At 43.6% G+C, this 18,905-nt stretch overlaps 1 protein-coding gene across 1 annotated transcript in view; it reads right to left on the reverse strand.

The window, feature by feature from the left end:
* Positions 1–9,331: 9,331 nt before the first annotated feature.
* LOC138657432 (oocyte zinc finger protein XlCOF6-like) overlaps positions 9,332–18,905 on the reverse strand; it is a 49,440-nt gene continuing 39,866 nt past the window's right edge. The window contains exons 5-9 of the mRNA XM_069745222.1: positions 18,229–18,326; positions 18,072–18,150; positions 17,877–17,974; positions 17,637–17,754; positions 9,332–10,991 (exon numbers count right to left, since the gene is read on the reverse strand). Coding sequence (XP_069601323.1) covers positions 9,601–10,991; positions 17,637–17,754; positions 17,877–17,974; positions 18,072–18,150; positions 18,229–18,326 — 1,784 coding nt within the window. The 3' untranslated portion in view covers positions 9,332–9,600. The remainder of the gene's footprint in view (positions 10,992–17,636; positions 17,755–17,876; positions 17,975–18,071; positions 18,151–18,228; positions 18,327–18,905) is intronic.

The raw sequence follows: 18,905 nt of genomic DNA on the forward strand, positions 1-18,905 counted from the left end.
AAAAATTGCAGATGAAGCGACGACAAAAATTAGCAAAGCCCAGGAACTTTTGCAGACTTTTCAGAGATGTCGGCTGAGTCCAATCATGGATGGCTTGGACCTTAACAGGATCCATCTCGATAGTAGAAGGGGAAAAGATGAACCCCAAAAATGAAACCTTCTGCACACCAAAGAGACACTTTGATCCCATCACAAACAAAGAATTAGCACGCAGGACCTGAAAAACCGTTCTGACCTGCTTCACATGAGACTCCCAATCATCCGAGAAGATCAAAATGTCATCCAAGTACACAATCAGGAATTTATCCAGGTACTCTCGGAAGATGTCATGCATAAAGGACTGAAACACTGATGGAGCATTGGCAAGTCCGAATGGCATCACTAGATACTCAAAATGACCCTCGGGCGTATTAAATGCAGTTTTCCATTCATCGCCTCGCCTGATTCGCACCAGATTATATGCACCACGAAGATCTATCTTGGTGAACCAACTAGCCCCCTTAATTCGAGCAAACAAATCAGATAACAATGGCAAGGGGTACTGAAATTTAACCGTGATCTTATTTAGAAGGCGGTAATCTATACAAGGTCTCAGCGAACCATCCTTCTTGGCTACAAAAAAGAACCCTGCTCCTAATGGCGACGATGACGGGCGAATATGCCCCTTCTCCAGGGATTCCTTCACATAACTGCGCATAGCGGCGTGCTCAGGCACGGATAAATTAAACAGTCGACCTTTTGGGAATTTACTACCAGGAATCAAATTGATAGCACAATCACAATCCCTATGCGGAGGTAGGGTATCGGACTTGAGCTCATCAAATACATCCCGGTAATCAGACAAGAACTCTGGAACCTCAGAAGGGGTGGATGACGAAATTGACAGAAATGGAACATCACCATGTACCCCCTGACAACCCCAGCTGGACACCGACATGGATTTCCAATCTAATACTGGATTATGGGCTTGTAGCCATGGCAACCCCAACACGACCACATCATGCAGATTATGTAACACCAGAAAGCGAATAACCTCCTGATGTGCAGGAGCCATGCACATGGTCAGCTGGGTCCAGTACTGAGGCTTATTCTTGGCCAAAGGCGTAGCATCAATTCCTCTCAAAGGAATAGGACACTGCAAGGGCTCCAAGAAAAACCCACAACGCTTAGCATACTCCAAGTCCATCAAATTCAGGGCAGTGCCTGAATCCACAAATGCCATGACAGAATACGATGACAAAGAGCAGATCAAGGTAACGGACAGAAGAAATTTTGACTGTACCGTACCAATGGTGGCAGACCTAGCGAACCGCTTAGTGCGCTTAGGACAATCAGAGATAGCATGAGTGGAATCACCACAGTAGAAACACAGCCCATTCAGACGTCTGTGTTCTTGCCGTGAGCTGATCCACACATGAAGACAGACCTTTAATGTCCATTGCTACACCTGTGTCCTGAACCACCCAAATGTCTAGGGGAAAAAAAAGGCAAAACACAGTGCAAAGAAAAAAAAATTGTCTCAGAACTTCTTTTTTCCCTCTATTGAGAATCATTAGCACTTTTGGCTTCCTGTACTGTTATGAAAAGCAATTCAGTTCCACAATGGACATAGCGGTCAGAGCACATACAGTGATCTGACAATAACCCAAAATCATAGAACGAGCTCTGAGACGTGGGAACTCTGCAGACCGCAATCCCTAATCCTCTCCAAACAACACTAGAGGCAGTCGTGGATTGCGCCTAACTCTGCCTATGCAACTCGGCACAGCCTGAGAAACTAACTAGCCTGAAGATAGAAAATAAGCCTACCTTGCCTCAGAGAAATACCCCAAAGGAAAAGGCAGCCCCCCACATATAATGACTGTGAGTTAAGATGAAAAGACAAACGTAGAGATGAAATAGATTCAGCAAAGTGAGGCCCGACTTTCTTAACAGAGCGAGGATAGGAAAGGTAACTTTGCGGTCTACACAAAACCCTAAAGAAAACCACGCAAAGGGGGCAAAAAGACCCTCCGTACCGAACTAACGGCACGGAGGTACACCCTTTGCGTCCCAGAGCTTCCAGCAAAACAATTAGACAAGCTGGACAGAAAAAATAGCAAACAAATAGCAAAGAAGAACTTAGCTATGCAGAGCAGCAGGCCACAGGAATGATCCAGGGAAAAACAAGTCCAACACTGGAACATTGACAGGAAGCCAGGATCAAAGCATTAGGTGGAGTTAAGTAGAGAAGCACCTAAGGACCTCACCCACATCACCTGAGGGAGGAAACTCAGAAGCCGCAGTACCACTTTCCTCCACCAACGGAAGCTCACAGAGAGAATCAGCCGAAGTACCACTTGTGACCACAGGAGGGAGCTCTGCCACAGAATTCACAACATAGAGGACTGGGGGGTCTGCAATACCAAGATAGGTTATTACACTGGGGGCTATTTAGTTTGGAAAAACGCAGACTAAGGGGTGATCTTATTTTAATGTATAAATATATGAGGGGACAGTACAAAGACCTTTCTGATGATCTTTTTAATCATAGACCTGAAACAGGGACAAGGGGGCATCCTCTGCGTTTGGAGGAAAGAAGGTTTAAGCATAATAACAGACGCGGATTCTTTACTGTAAGAGCAGTGAGACTATGGAACTCTCTGCCGTATGATGTTGTAATGAGTGATTCATTAATTAAATTTAAGAGGGGACTGGATGCCTTTCTTGAAAAGTATAATGGTACAGGGTATATGCACTAGATTCCTTGATAGGGCGTTGATCCAGGGAACTAGTCTGATTGCCGTATGTGGAGTCGGGAAGGAATTTTTTTCCCCAATGTGGAGCTTACTCTTTGCCACATGGTTTTTTTTTTGCCTTCCTCTGGATCAACATGTTAGGGCATGTTAGGTTAGGCTATGGGTTGAACTAGATGGAAAAGTCTTCCTTCAACCTTAATAACTATGTTACTATGTAGGACTGGCAAACGTAAGGACCCTTGACGTGGGTTGCCAGCTTATGCATTGTGGACCCAATATTAACCAATACCTTACATACATTGATATGTTTTATTGGACTTTATCTTGCAGGGTGCAGTTGGACCGAGATGGCTCTGTAAACTGTTGGCCTCTATTCATACAGCATGCATTTTGTAGCACTGGCAGCCCGCCTGCATGTGCGTTACTAATAGGCTGTAACCCAGATGCTCTGCATTGCTGCACCTGTGTTTCTGCCATGATTAATCGGGTCCGCTGCACCCTGCCAGAGCATTTGTTTTGGAGGCCTGAGCAGGTGGTCTTCTCTGATTTCTTCTCTGTGAGTTTTTACCTCAGAAACCGTCCAACACATAGTGGCAGGATGCAAAATGCAAGCAGGAACAGCTTATCCCTAACACCACAACCAAGTTGCTGGAATTGTATACAGGAACATCTGCACAGCATATGGGCTAAGTCCCCCTAAAGGTACCTTCACACTCAGCGACGCTGCAGCGATACCGACAACGATGCCGATCGCTGCAGCGTCGCTGTTTGGTCGCTGGAGAGCTGTCACACAGACAGCTCTCCAGCAACCAACGATCCCGAGGTCCCCGGTAACCAGGGTAAACATCGGGTTACTAAGCGCAGGGCCGCGCTTAGTAACCCGATGTTTACCATGGTTACCAGCGTAAACGTTAAAAAAACAAACACTACATACTTACCTTCCGCTGTCTGTCCTCCGGCGCTCTGCTTTCCTCTGCACTGTCAGCGCCGGTCAGCCGGAAAGCAGAGCGGTGACGTCACCGCTGTGCTTTCCGGCTGGCCGGCGCTGACACAGGATGCAGGAGGAGTGCAGAGAAGCACAGCGCCGGGGACAGACAGCTGAAGGTAAGTATGTAGTGTTTGTTTTTTTAACGTTTACGCTGGTAACCAGGGTAAACATCGGGTTACTAAGCGCTGCCCTGCGCTTAGTAACCCGATGTTTACCCTGGTTACCAGTGAAGACATCGCTGCATCGGCGTCAAACGCCGATCCAGCGATGTCAGCGGGAAGTCCAGCGACGAAATAAAGTTCTGGACTTTCCTCAGCGACCAACGATCTCCCAGCAGGGGCCTGATCGTTGGTCGCTGTCACACATAACAATTTCCTTAACGATATCGTTGCTACGTCACAAAAAGCAACGATATCGTTATGTGTCACGGTACCTTAAGTCCAAGTGGGAGACCCGAAAAAAAGTGGTGAAGAATGAAAGGGCTCAAATCCTGTGTGACTTCAAGATTCAGATGGATAAGCAGGTGTTGGCTAACCAACCAGACATTGTGATAGTAGACAAGGATCAAAAGACAGCAATGATAATAGATGTGGCAGTGCCAAGTGACTGCAACATCAGAAAAAAGGAATATGAGAAGCTGGAGAAATACCAGGGCCTCAAAGGAGAACTGGAGAAGATGTGGAAGGTGAAGTCCACAGCGATTCCAGTGGTGATAAGAGCACTTGGAGCAGTGACCCCTAAGTTTGAAAAATGGCTACAACAGATCCAAGGAGCAACATCTGAGCTCTCTGTCCAGAAAAGTGCAATGCTGGGAACAACGAAGATCCTGTGCAGAACCCTCAAACTCCCAGGCCTCTGGTAGAGGACCTGAGAATGAGAAAGGACAACAAAGACCACTCCCATTGGTGGTGAGAAGTTTTAAGTTTTGTGTGTGTGTGTATAATCTATATAATTGCATTGTAATGTTTTCATTTCCTGTTCTGTCCAGATGTTACCGTATCCCAGAATTCCAAGCAGAGGAAGTTCACCGACCGCCATATTGGGACACCCAATTGATAGGTGTCTCTGTCACGATATGGTATGAAATATCATATAAGTTTAGTTGCTCTTCAGCTCATGAGGTGGGCTAAACCCCCCCTTCACTAGCTGACTCTCCTTGTTTCTCTCTGGGCTACGGACTGTATGCTAGAAGGGGGTTTTATTGCCCTGGGGTCATAAATTCCAGGCTCGGACGAAAGTCCCTCACCCCTCCCACCTGCACTAGCGCAAACTGGAGAAGTGGCTCCAAAATTCATGAAATATTCTTTGTTTGGTTTTTGGACGATATTATGCACCATGTTTACGTTAGGAACATGAAAATATATATTCGTATTCCCACTCGGTGTATCTACACATCCCATGAAACTCGGGCTTCTAACTCCATCTGGTAAAGAAGTAGGGATTTCTCTGTAAATATGTATCCCAGATAGGTCATATTTGATCTCATTAGAATGCTCACGTTAATCCGAGATGAATGAGGAGTATGTTAGGACTCTGACATGTTTTGTAGTGAAGTTATAGAAATCAGAGAAAATAGTTTAAAGTTTAGGCAGAATGTAGAGAGGAGGGTCTGGATAAGCCAGCCTTTCTGTGATGTCACCGCCTTAATGTTTTAAGTGTCTGGCAGGCTCTGAGGGACACTTGCTGCTTGATTTCTTGTCTTCTCCTGGAAGAGCCCTGCACACGTCCAAATGAGCTGGGACGTATGGTTGCCTGTCATGCTTTAAACATGTGAGTGTTGCTTTTTCTCATTTATTCCCTTTATGTTATAATTACCCTTGTACATATTTGCAATTGTCTAATTTGTAACATCTTTGTAAAATATTTTGATAAAACACTGCCTGAAACTTTTGATGGGGTATATTATTTAATACCAGTTCTTTCTCCTGTTCTAAACCGTACCCTAAGTCTCTTGAAGGGAAAATACGCTACTGTTGTGTTGGGTTAGCTTCGGACCCGTTTAATCGAAGCTGGTGGCAGCGAGAGTGTGCTGACTTTTGGGGTTATGCTGAAGCGACTGCGGCGTTGCTAATTATTGTTCCTGCCTGAGTGGGAGTAGTTATCGCGTCGCTGCAGCGTGCCCAATAGCCAGTACATAGCAGGCAGCCTTTCTGGCGACTACTTACCCAGGGTGCGGTACCTAATCTGACCTGAGAGTAAGGGGGCGCCAGAGAGCTGCAAGTGTTAAGTGGTACTGTAAGTGGGATATACATAAATCCCTGCAGTTCGTGGTATATAGGAAAGCAGTAGGATACCTAGAATAAGCCCCTGCTGTAAACTAAGAGGTCAATAGCCTTGTGTGTGGTTTTTTCATCACATCGTGGAGTGGAGGGATAACTAAGATAAGCCCCCCTGCACATGATAGCCATCTGTTGGCCTAAAGTCACCTCAATCCGTGACGTAGGGGTGACGGTCATGGTGGGAATCCTGACCAATTGGTGACAGCGGTCAGGGGAATCGTGACAGTCTCAATATGGAAACTGCTGCTCATACCAACCTATAGAGTGGTACCACCAGCGGAACACTATTACACCACACACACGTTATACGCTGTATGCACCACACACACACACGCAACCTCTTGCGTGGTACCACCAGCGAAACACCGTCGCGAACACACAGCCGCTAGGATCAGCCGAATGATTCACTGACTGCACCATCTTTGTACAGGAGGAGCGCATGCACAGTTTTAATGTGACCGCCGCTATCTGTCTGCACAAAGAGGTGGCGGTCTGATTTACAAATTACGCGCAGGTGCAGTGAATCATTCAGCTGATCCCGACGGCAGATACGCAACGTGTCTACAGGCAGAGGAAGCCGTCACATTAAAGGGGTTTTCCCACGAACGAAAGTTCATTTAAAATATTGACTGACCATGTACGGAGCATACCACATCTCCTGGGCAGGGGAGGAAGCAAAAGATAATACTAACATTACAGTAGAGGATCACAATGGATTCATTTTGTGAGGTAAAATATTTCACTGACTGTTTTTAAAAAATATTTAACCTCACAAAATGTATCCTCTGCGATCTCCTGCTGTAATGTCAGTATTCCCTTTTGTTTCCTCCCCTGCCCAGGAACTGTTGGATGTTCGGGACACGTTCAAACAATTTTAAAAATTGGGAAAACCCGTTTAAAAAGCAAATATGAATGCCAACATAGCTTCTCCTAAAAAGTACGCCAATGACAATGAAAGGAAAGCAGCAAAGGCACAATGTTGAAGACAACAAAGGGCAAATGAGACTCTTGAAGAGCAACAGCATCACTGGAACTCAAACAATGCATATAAGCGTAGGCATCAAGCACATGAGTCCCCTGATGCAAAAGTCATTAGATTATCACAGGATGCCATTAGGCAATAACAGCGCCGCATGCCTGCCCCCGTCGTGACATTACCACCCTCCCAATGCGATAGCATCGGGCCTGCATAGATGTCCATTACAGATAGAATACCAGCTGCCTGCTTCTTCCCTAAATAAATAATTTGGAGGTGTGCTTTGGGTCATTGTCCTGTTGTAGGATGAAATTGGCTCCAATCAAGTGCTGTCCACAGGGTATGGCATGGCGTTGCAAAATGAAGCGAATTTAATGAAGCTGCCAGTTGAGGACCTGTGAGGCGTCAATTTCTCAAACTACAGACTCTAATGTACTTGTCTTGGTGATCAATTGTGCAGCGGGGCCTGCCACTTCTCTTTCTACTCTGGTTAGAGTCTCTTTGTGCTCTCCTCTGAAGGGAGTAGTACACATTGTTGTAGGAAATCTTCAATTTCTTGGCAATTTCTGGCATAGAATAGCCTTAATTTCTAAGAACAAGAATAGACTGTCGAGTTTCACATGAAAGTTCTTTTTTTTTGGCCATTTTGAGAGTTTAATGGAACCAACAAATGTAATGCTTCAGATTCTCAACTAGATCAAAGGAAGGTCAGGTTTATAGGTTATCTAATCAGCCAAACTGTTTTCAGCTGTGCTAACATACTTGCACAAGGGTTTTCAAGGGTATTCTAACCATACATTAGCCTTCTTATACAGTTAGCAAACACAAAGTGGCCTCTATACACCTATGAAGATATTGCATTACAAACCAGACGTTTGCGCTAGAATAGTCATTTACTGTTATGATCCGGTGACCTTGGAGCAGCATGAAAACTTTCACTGGAGTAGTTGGTAACTATACTGACCGCAAATCTTGATCTTAACACCGCAACTAGAAGTAGCCGTGGGGTGTACCTAACAAGCCCTAGACACCTCGACACAGCCGGAGGACTAAATACCCCCAAAGATGGAAATAGGAATACTACCTTGCCTCAGAGCAGAACCCCAAGGGATAGGCAGCCCCCTACAAATATTGGCTGTGAGTAGGAGAGGAAAGACACACACAGTCAGAAAACAGGATTTAGCACAAGAGGCCACACTAGCTAAAATAGGAAAGGATAGGACAGAGTTCTGTGCGGTCAGTAATAAAACCCTTCCAAAAATATCCACAGCAGATTATACAAAATATTCCTCCATCTAACTAAAGACGTGGCACGTATATCTGCAACTCCAGAGACTACTAAACTCAGAGCAGGAATACAATAAAAAAAAAAACAAGCACACAGCTTGTGTGCCATAGAAAAAGAAACAGACACTTATCTTTGCTGAATTGGCAGCTAAGCAGGAGAAGCCAGACAGAGATCCAACACTTCCCAAGAAACATTGACAACTGGCAAGGACTAATGAGTCCTGCAAACCTAAATACCCCAGTCAGAATTGCAATCAGCAGATACACCTGTCCAGGACTGCAGTCCAGAGACAACTGCATTACCACCTACAACCACCGGAGGGAGCCCAAAAGCAGAATTCACAACAATTTACCACATTAACAATGTGTAGAGTGTATTTCTGAATCATGTAATGTTAGCTTCATTGGAAAAAACTGCTTTTCTTTCAAAAATAAGGAAATTTCTAAGCGACCCTAAACTTTTGAACGGTAGTGTATTTATGGATACATTATCTTTTGATTTTTTTTGTAAATATTTTACAATTATTGGAAAAACATTTTATTTATTTTTTTTCTTTGACCCACTATGGGACCATCACTTTTTGCAGGCTAATCGCTTACATAGCATGGGGATGCAGTAGCATCCCCATGCTATGCAAACTGTCAGCTCTGCTCTGACAGAAAGTTGCTGATCATGCACTGCGCATGATCAAGCAACTTTCCTAGCTCTGGTGGCCCATCACGCAGCGTGGTCTCCAATCCAAGGGCAGAGGGGCCGTCGTCCCTCTGCCAGCTCCCGGAATGCAGCGATCGAGTTCGATCGCAGCATTTAAGGGATTAAAGTGCCAGGAGCAGTGTGGGAACGCTCCTGGCACTTAGTGTCAGCTGTCAGAATCACCCGGCGCATGATCGCCTGAACGTAATAATCTATCCTGCGTCACTAAGTACCAGCATGCATGGACGTATTATTACTATGTCGGTAAGGAGTTAAAAAATGTTCTATGAAACTCCTTGTTGCCAAAATTTTATTCTTGTGCTCAGTGAGATATTGATAAAATCTTACTTATCAAAAGGGGTGTACTCATTCATTCTGAGCAATGTTTATTAAAATTTATAAAACACAGTGAACATAATTACAATTTATTTCCTGTATGCCTTCTCTCATGTCTAACAAGATTTGATTTATTTACAAAAGATTTCCTACGCAGTGAACATGAATACGGCTTCTCTCCTGTGTAAAAAGAGTTGATTTATCTGTAAAGCATTTCTCACACAATGAACATGAATACAGGTTTTCTCTTGTGTAAATTCTCTGATGTTTATTACGTGGTGATTTACATGTATGCATTTTCCTCATTGGAAACATGAAAACGGATTCTTCCCTTTGTGAGTTATTTGATGTTTAACAAGACTTGAATTATCTGTAAAAAAAATTTCACATTGTGAACATGAATACGGCTTCTCTCCTGTATGAATTTTCTGATGTTTAATAAGATTCCCTTTATCTGTAAAGCATTTTCCACATTCCAAACATGAATATGGCTTCTCTCCTGTATGAATTCTCTGATGTCTAATAAGATGGTCATTAAATGGGAAAGACTTCCCACACTCCGAACATGAAAATGGCTTCTCTCCTGTATGAATTCTCTGATGTTTAGTAAGTTTCGCTTTATTTGTAAAGCATTTTCCACATTCCGAACATGAAAATGGCTTCTCTCCTGTATGAATTCTCTGATGTATGATAAGATTCCATTGATCTGTGAAGGACTTCCCACATTCCAAACATGAAAATGGCTTCTCTCCTGTATGAGTTCTCTGATGTTTAACAAGATCACTTTTATTTGTGAAGGCCTTCATACATTCCAAACATGAAAATGGTTTCTCTCCTGTATGAATTCTCTGATGTTTAGTAAGATACCTTTTATCTGTAAAGCATTTTCCACATTCCGAACATGAAAATGGCCTCTCTCCTGTATGAATTCTCTGATGTATGATAAGATTCCATTGATCTGTGAAGGACTTCCCACATTCTAAACATGAAAATGGCTTCTCTCCTGTATGAGTTCTCTGATGTTTAACAAGATCACTTTTATTTGTGAAGGCCTTCATACATTCCAAACATGAAAATGGTTTCTCTCCTGTATGAGTTCTCTGATGTTTAGTAAGATACCTTTTATATGTAAAGCATTTTCCACATTCCGAACATGTAAATGGCTTCTGTCCTGTGTGAATTCTCTGATGTCTAACAAATTTTGATTCATCTGTTAAGCATTTCCCACATTTTGAACGTGGATATGGAGTCATGGCTGTATGAATTCTCTGATGTCTAATAAGACTCGGTGTCTCCGTGTAGGATTTCCCAAATTCCAAACTTGAAAATGGATTTTCTCCTGAGTGAATTCTCTCTTGTCTAATAAGTTTTGATTTATTTGGAAAGCATTTCATAAATTCTGAACAGGAGTATGGCTTTTTTCCTTTATGCTTTCTTTGTGTTAAAAAATCTGAGCTTTTAGGGACTTGCTTATCGCACTGAAATCTTGAATCCACTTTGTCACCTGGAATTGTGGTAACAATACGAGATTGCTCAGGAGAGGGTTCCTCATGATTAGGAGGATTATAAGGAAGTGAAATACTGTGAAGTCTAGGAGGTCCATGAAGGGTAATGAGGTTTTCTCCATTAGAGTGCTTCCTGATATCTTCTTCTTTACAATTTAGTGATAATTCGTTGTTCTCACAAGGATTTCCTATAAGAATGAAGGATAGATTGGATGTGAATTTTTTTCTACACTACAGTAGGGATTTTTAAATTTACTTTATAAAAACAAAAAGCGCTCCCTTGTGTGAATCAGCAGATAATATTAGGTTAAGGCGAGTGACTACTACTCCCCTGGATTAGTTGTGCAGCTCCAGGCACAACCATGGTGTTAACATGATTGATCCTCCATGGCTGCAGTGGTGCCGCCTGATTGTCCAGATTGAAAGAATCAGGATAAAAATATAAGTAAAAAGTGGGCTTCCGAAAGTGTTGCCAAGGATGTAGGTAGAGTTTTCTTATCTTATTAAAATTATTTTATTAAGCTACGTGTTGTGGAGCCTGTCCTGCTCCTTCATCGGTCTAATACAAACTGAGTAATACATGCCGTCATTTATACAATCCATAATGACATCACAACCTTAGAAGTTGTCCACTACAATGTGTATTGGGAAATCAATTTAAACATTGGAAATAAGGCTTTCTTCAAATACTTGCGATTCCAAATGTGCCTGTGAGCAGCACTATCACTGCACGCTCATCTCCATCACGTGACCCCCGGATGTAGCTGACTCTGATGTCCGGTGATTTCACAACAACTTCCGGAACTGGAAGCTGAACCAGCATCACCGAGGTGGGACGCAGTCTCCTTCAGTGACTCCTCTGGGTGGAGTTTCATTGCGATGCTGGGCTGTGACGTGCGATGAAGCTCTACCCACAGCTCAGTCACTCAGGGAGACTGGGTCCCGCCTCGGTGATTATTACAAAATACCAGTGATTGTCTTTCCAATGTCTCTAACATCACGTTCTCCCTACATCTGAAACTGTCAAAAACACCTTGTGTTACCTCCTTCCACTAACCTACCCATGCACGATATTGCCATTTCCGTGTGTGGTTCTACCATTGCTCCCCAGCAACATGCCCGCTGTCTTGAGTTCATACTTGATTCCGATCTTTCATTCACCCAGTACATCTGATCACTGGCTCGCTCTTGTTGTTATCTGCACCTCAAATCATTTCTAGAATTCGACCTTTTCTTACTTTTGACTCTACAAAAACTCTTACTGCTACTCTCACTTATTCGGTCTCCCTCTTATTAAACTTTCCCCTAAGGACTATCTGTCCTGAATGCAGTAGTCAGGATCATATTCCTCACCAACCGTTACACCGATGCCTCTACCCTGTTCCAGTCATTACACTGGTTACCCATCCCATACAGAGTTCAATATAAACTTATTACTTTCATCCACAAAGTGTTCCATGCTTCAGCACCCCCCCATCTCCTCCCTCATCTCAGTCTACCACCCTACCCGTGCCCTCCATTCTGCTAATGACCTGATTAACATCCATAATATAATCCGAACAACCCACTCCCATCTCCAAGACTTCTCATGTGATACGCCAATTTTTTGAAATGCACTACAAAGGACAATTCGACTAATCCCCAACACCCACAGTTTTAAGCGTGTCCTAAAAACGTACTTCTTCAGACTGGTCTACCGCCTCAACACATTTATCTAACTATCCCTGTTTTGCCCACACAAAATTCACTACAAAACCAGCACCCTCGTATCATCTGTTCTCACACCCTCCATGCACTTAATAGCCCTCTGTGTCCGTACACACACTGGTTGGTGAGTGGTTCTTGCATCATTACATGAACACCCTATTTATTACATTGATGGCTGGACCGTACAATACAAGCACTTGTTACCATCCACCTTTTGTCTCTCCTATATCCTCAGATTGTAAGCAGCAGGGCCCTCACTCCTCTTGGTATCTGTTGATTTATGTGATTATTGTTATGCTGTAATGTCTTTTATTGTCTGTACAAGTCCCCTTTAAAATCTAAAGTGCTGTGGAATATGTTGGCTCTAAAGAAATAAAATTATTACTGTCTGTTATTGTCCGCAGTGCTGACGTCTCATTGAGAGAACTATAGCCAATAATGGAGATTGGCAGCTCTGCCGGAATAAATGGCATCAGCTGCTCAAAACCACTGATCTCCCTTACAGGCTGCAGAGCTGTCAATGTGATATCAGCACTGCAGAAAATAACGGACATTGGTAGCAGCAACGGAGACTCAGCACTGAACCAGGGGAGGGTGAATAAACCACAGGATTTTTGTTTGTCATTGAGAGACAGTGGTTTTCCAAAATCAGAAAACCCCTTTTAAGAGATTAATATGATGAAATGTGTTTATAAAACATTTCCCATAGTGAACATGATTACAGCTTCGATCTTGTGTGACTTTTTCATGTCTAACAAGATTTAATTAATCTCTAAAGAATTTCCCACATAGTGAACATGAGTACGGCTTCTCTCTGGTGTGACTTCTTTTATATACAACTTTATTTGATTTTTGTGACAAACATTTCCCAAATAATAGGCCTTAGTAACATAGTAACATAGTTAGTAAGGCCGAAAAAAGACATTTGTCCATCCAGTTTAGCCTATATTCCATCATAATAAATCCCCAGATCTACGTCCTTCTACAGAACCTAATAATTGTATGATACAATATTGTTCTGCTCCAGGAAGACATCCAGGCCTCTCTTGAACCCCTCGACTGAGTTCGCCATCACCAACTCCTCAGGCAAGCAATGCCAGATTCTCACTGCCCTAACAGTAAAGAATCCTCTTCTATGTTGGTGGAAAAACCTTCTCTCCTCCAGACGCAAAGAATGCCCCCTTGTGCCCGTCACCTTCCTTGGTATAAACAGATCCTCAGCGAGATATTTGTATTGCCCCCTTATATACTTATACATGGTTATTAGATCGCCCCTCAGTCGTCTTTTTTCTAGACTAAATAATCCTAATTTCGCTAATCTATCTGGGTATTGTAGATCTCCCATCCCCTTTATTAATTTTGTTGCCCTCCTTTGTACTCTCTATAGTTCCATTATATCCTTCCTGAGCACCGGTGCCCAAAACTGGACACAGTACTCCATGTGCGGTCTAACTAGGGATTTGTACAGAGGCAGTATAATGCTCTCATCATGTGTATCCAGACCTCTTTTAATGCACCCCATGATCCTGTTTGCCTTGGCAGCTGCTGCCTGGCATTGGCTGCTCCAGGTAAGTTTATCATTAACTAGGATCCCCAAGTCCTTCTCCCTGTCAGATTTACCCAGTGGTTTCCCGTTCAGTGTGTAATGGTGATATTGATTCCTTCTTCCCATGTGTATAACCTTACATTTATCATTGTTAAACCTCATCTGCCACCTTTCAGCCCAAGTTTCCAACTTATCCAGATCCATCTGTAGCAGAATACTATCTTCTCTTGTATTAACTGCTTTACATAGTTTTGTATCATCTGCAAATATCGATATTTTACTGTGTAAACCTTCTACCAGATCATTAATGAATATGTTGAAGAGAACAGGTCCCAATACTGACCCCTGCGGTACCCCACTGGTCACAGCGACCCAGTTAGAGACTATACCATTTATAACCACCCTCTGCTTTCTATCACTTAGCCAGTTACTAACTCATTTACACACATTTTCCCCCAGACCAAGCATTCTCATTTTGTGTACCAACCTCTTGTGCGGCACGGTATCAAACGCTTTGGAAAAATCGAGATATACCACGTCCAATGACTCACCGTGGTCCAGCCTATAGCTTACCTCTTCATAAAAACTGATTAGATTGGTTTGACAGGAGCGATTTCTCATAAACCCATGCTGATATGGAGTTAAACAGTTATTCTCATTGAGATAATCCAGAATAACATCCCTCAGAAACCCTTCAAATATTTTACCAACAATAGAGGTTAGACTTACTGGCCTATAATTTCCAGGTTCACTTTTAGAGCCCTTTTTGAATATTGGCACCACATTTGCTATGCGCCAATCCTGCGGAACAGACCCTGTCGCTATAGAGTCCCTAAAAATAAGAAATAATGGTTTATCTATTACATTACTTAGTTCTCTTAGTACTCGTGGGTGTATGCCATCTGGACCCAGAGATTTATCTATTTTAATCTTATTTAGCCGGTTTCGCACCTCTTCTTGGGTTAGATTGGTGACCTTTAATATAGGGTTTTCATTGTTTCTTGGGATTTCACCTAGCATTTCATTTTCCACCGTGAATACCGTGGAGAAGAAGGTGTTTAATATGTTAGCTTTTTCCTCGTCATCTACAACCATTCTTTCCTCACTATTTTTTAAGGGGCCTACATTTTCAGTTTTTATTCTTTTACTATTGATATAGTTGAAGAACAGTTTGGGATTAGTTTTACTCTCCTTAGCAATGTGCTTCTCTGTTTCCTTTTTGGCAGCTTTAATTAGTTTTTTAGATAAAGTATTTTTCTCCCTATAGTTTTTTAGAGCTTCAATGGTGCCATCCTGCTTTAGTAGTGCAAATGCTTTCTTTTTACTGTTAATTGCCTGTCTTACTTCTTTGTTTAGCCACATTGGGTTTTTCCTATTTCTAGTCCTTTTATTCCCACAAGGTATAAACCGCTTACAGTGCCTATTTAGGATGTTCTTAAACATTTCCCATTTATTATCTGTATCTGCCTTAGGCTGGTTTCACATTTGCGTTTTTTGCCGCTGCGTTTTAGCGCAAAAAAAAGCATGCTTTTTTTCCCTATACTTAACATTAAAAACGCATGCGTTTTGTTGCATGCGTTTTGCCGCGTTTTGTGGCCGCATGCGCCTTTTCTATGCATGCGTTGTGTTGCAGAAATGCAACATGTAGTAATTTCTAGCGGCGTTTTTTTGCCACAAAAAAACCTATTGCTGTCTATGTAAAGGCATGCGTTTTTAAGCACATGCGTTTGCATGCGTTTTTACATGCATGCGTTTTAATAGAAAAACACAAGAATACACACTAATAAGCCAACCCCAAACCCTAACCCTAAGGGATCCGAACCCTAACCCTAACGGATCCTAACCCTAGCCCTAAGGGTTAGGATCACTTAGGGTTAGGGTTATGGTTAGGATCCCTTAGGGTTAGGATTCCTTAGGGTTAGGATCCCTTAGGGTTAGGATTAGGATCCCTTAGGGTTAGGATCCCTTAGGGTTAGGATCCCTTAGGGTTAAGGTTAGGGTCAGGATCCCTAGGGTTACTAGGGATCCTAACCCTAACCCTAGCTATTTCTGTTTAAAGTGGGTTTTCTTGTTGATTTTGAGGATTGGCAGCTGTCAGACACTTCTCATCATGCGTTTTAAAAGCGCAAACACAGGAAAAAACGCACGTAAACGCGTGAAAACGCCGCGTTTGTATTAAAACATGTAAAAACGCGTTTTAATGCGTTTTTTTCACCACATGCGTTTGCGTTTAAAACGCTGCGTTTTTAAACGCAAATGTGAAACCAGCCTTACAGATCCATTTTTTTAATTAGTTTTTTTTTCATCCTCACATTTCAGGAGTCATAATGTTATTATACACTAGGAGGCAACGGGGTTGGATGTTATATTCCAGGGGGCACAACAGGGCTGGCTGCTATACAACGGGGAAGTGTGTGTAAGGCTGGGTTCCCATTGCGTTATGGGACCGCGTTAAACGGACAGCGTTGCACGGCGAAATTAACGCCGTGCAACGCGGCCGTTAACGCGCCCATTCACGCTAATGGGAACGCGCTTCACTAGCGCGTGCCATGTTTGGCACGCGCTAGCGACGCGCCGGTGATTCCTGGCGCGCCGCGGACGCTGCTTGCAGCGTCCGAGGCGCGCCCGCGGTCCGTTCCCCGCTCTCGCAGATCGGGGATCTGCGAGAGCGGGGACGTTACCGCGACCCCGACCGCAGCCCCATAGAAAACATTGCGTTAGCGCAATCCGCTAGCGCTAAACGGATTGCACTAACACAATGTGAACCTAGCCTAAGGGGGGGTCAATGGGTTTGCATGTTATATACCGAGGGGAGGGGGGCAATGGGGTGATGGTTGTTATACACCAGGGTGCGGCGACGGGGCCGGATGTTATACACTGGGGGGTATGGCAAGGCTGGATGTTATACACGGGGGTGGGGGTGGGGGTCTGGCAATGGGACAATAGATGTTATACACCGGGAGATGCAATGGGGCCTGAAAGAGAAACCAGAATGCAATGATTAATGAGAGTGGCCCAATGCTTTTCACCCTATAGTAAATCTATCCAGATTACAAGATTTGGCCAAATATAACATGCTGGCAGTAGATACAAGTGGATGGTAAAGGGCGCCTGCTCTGGGCAGCATCTTGTCTCCATGTTTCTATGTTAATTGAACCAGGTCTCAGAAACCAACATGATTGTCAGATAACAACAATTCTAAATGTGGCCATTGCAGCTGTTTGTACATACAAACTCGTAATCCCTTTTATGATAAAGCAATTCTCCACCCCGGCACAGAGGAGGGACTAAACATTTGCCATGTACTGTCACCTGCCTGGTGTCCTCCGCTTGCCTCCGACTGACATTTGTGTTTGATTCTCCTACATCCAAGATGGCCTCCAGAGTGGCAAAGGAATGACAGCCGTATGTCTCACCCACACCTTCATAGCATGTACTTACTGACTTACCATAGGGCTCTTCATGCCACCGGACGGTCTGCCTGGTTGCAGAGACCAACATGCTGACCTCAGTGTAGGAGACAGTGGAAGGCATCATTATAATCGCACGCCATCATCACGTGCTGGACATTATTACACACCTGAGGAAACATCTACCGGAATCTCCTCCTTCCCGTCACTCACACACGGCTGATCTCCCCTCGTCATCACTTCTTCTTCTGTCTCATCCTTCACTTTATTCTTAGTCAGATCTTCCTCCTGATATATCAGAAGTAACAATCAGCACAATACAAGAGACTGCCAAAATCTGTGACCTCTATGACCTCGATCAGAACTGTCCCCCCATATACAGATCCAGTTAAGGGCCCAGCATCATCTACCAGATGTTTCTCAAGGACATTCTGATTCTCCTCTGGACAGTCCTGGGGATACAGAGGAGCGGGACATCTTTCTGGTGGATTTCTCCTCCTGGATCCATCTGTAAAAAAACACAGTGACGGAATAGATTGTGTCATGAGATGATGGGAGTAGTAGTAGGTGACCACAGCACAGACATGACAGTCTCCCGTCCTCACCCTGCTGATCGGCCCATATTGCGATCGCCTCTTGAGCTCCATGTATAACCTCAACTTTAATATCAAGCAGATCTTCACCCTAAAAAGAAAAATGTAAGATGAGCTCAGGTCCCATCACTTCATGGTCAGATGTTGTGGAGGCTTCAGTGTCATCTACCTGATGATCCTCCGGGATGTTGTGATTCTCCTCCGGACAGTCCTGGGGACACAGAGGACGGGGACATCTCTCTGGTGGATTTATCCTCCTGGATCCATCTGTAGAGAGACACAGACTGAATACATCACCTGCCGTGTATCTGTCTATATACAGTGGGAACGGAAAGTATTCAGACCCCTTTACATTTTTTCACTCTTTGTTTCATTGCAGCCATTTGGTAAATTCAACAAAGTTAATTTTTTTTCTCATTAATGTTCACTCTGCACCCCATCTTGACTGAAAAAAAAAAAAACAGAAATGTAGATATTTTTGCAAATTTATTAAAAAAGAAAAAAGCATTAAGTTACTTACCGGTAACGGCGGTTTTCGGAGGCCCATGACAGCACCACGAGAGAGGGGATCCGCCCTTCAGGAACAGGAAACCTACAGATACAAAAGGGCGGCATCGGCACCTCTCCCACGTATCAGTTGTATTTCAGAGTCTGAGAAATCTAGTCGATTAATACTTCAGATCTTTCTGCCTAGGATGATGCCATGGCTCAGGTGGAATGCGCCCTCAGATTCAGCTGAGCCGGACCCCCACCTGTTGTATAAGCCAGAGAGATAGCCTCCCTAATCCATTTGGCTAGCATGCATTTTGATACTCTAAGCCCTTTCTTAGGACCAAAAAAGCTGTT

The sequence above is a fragment of the Ranitomeya imitator genome, chromosome 1 (genome assembly GCF_032444005.1).
Source record: "Ranitomeya imitator isolate aRanImi1 chromosome 1, aRanImi1.pri, whole genome shotgun sequence".
Classification (NCBI taxonomy): domain Eukaryota; kingdom Metazoa; phylum Chordata; class Amphibia; order Anura; family Dendrobatidae; genus Ranitomeya; species Ranitomeya imitator.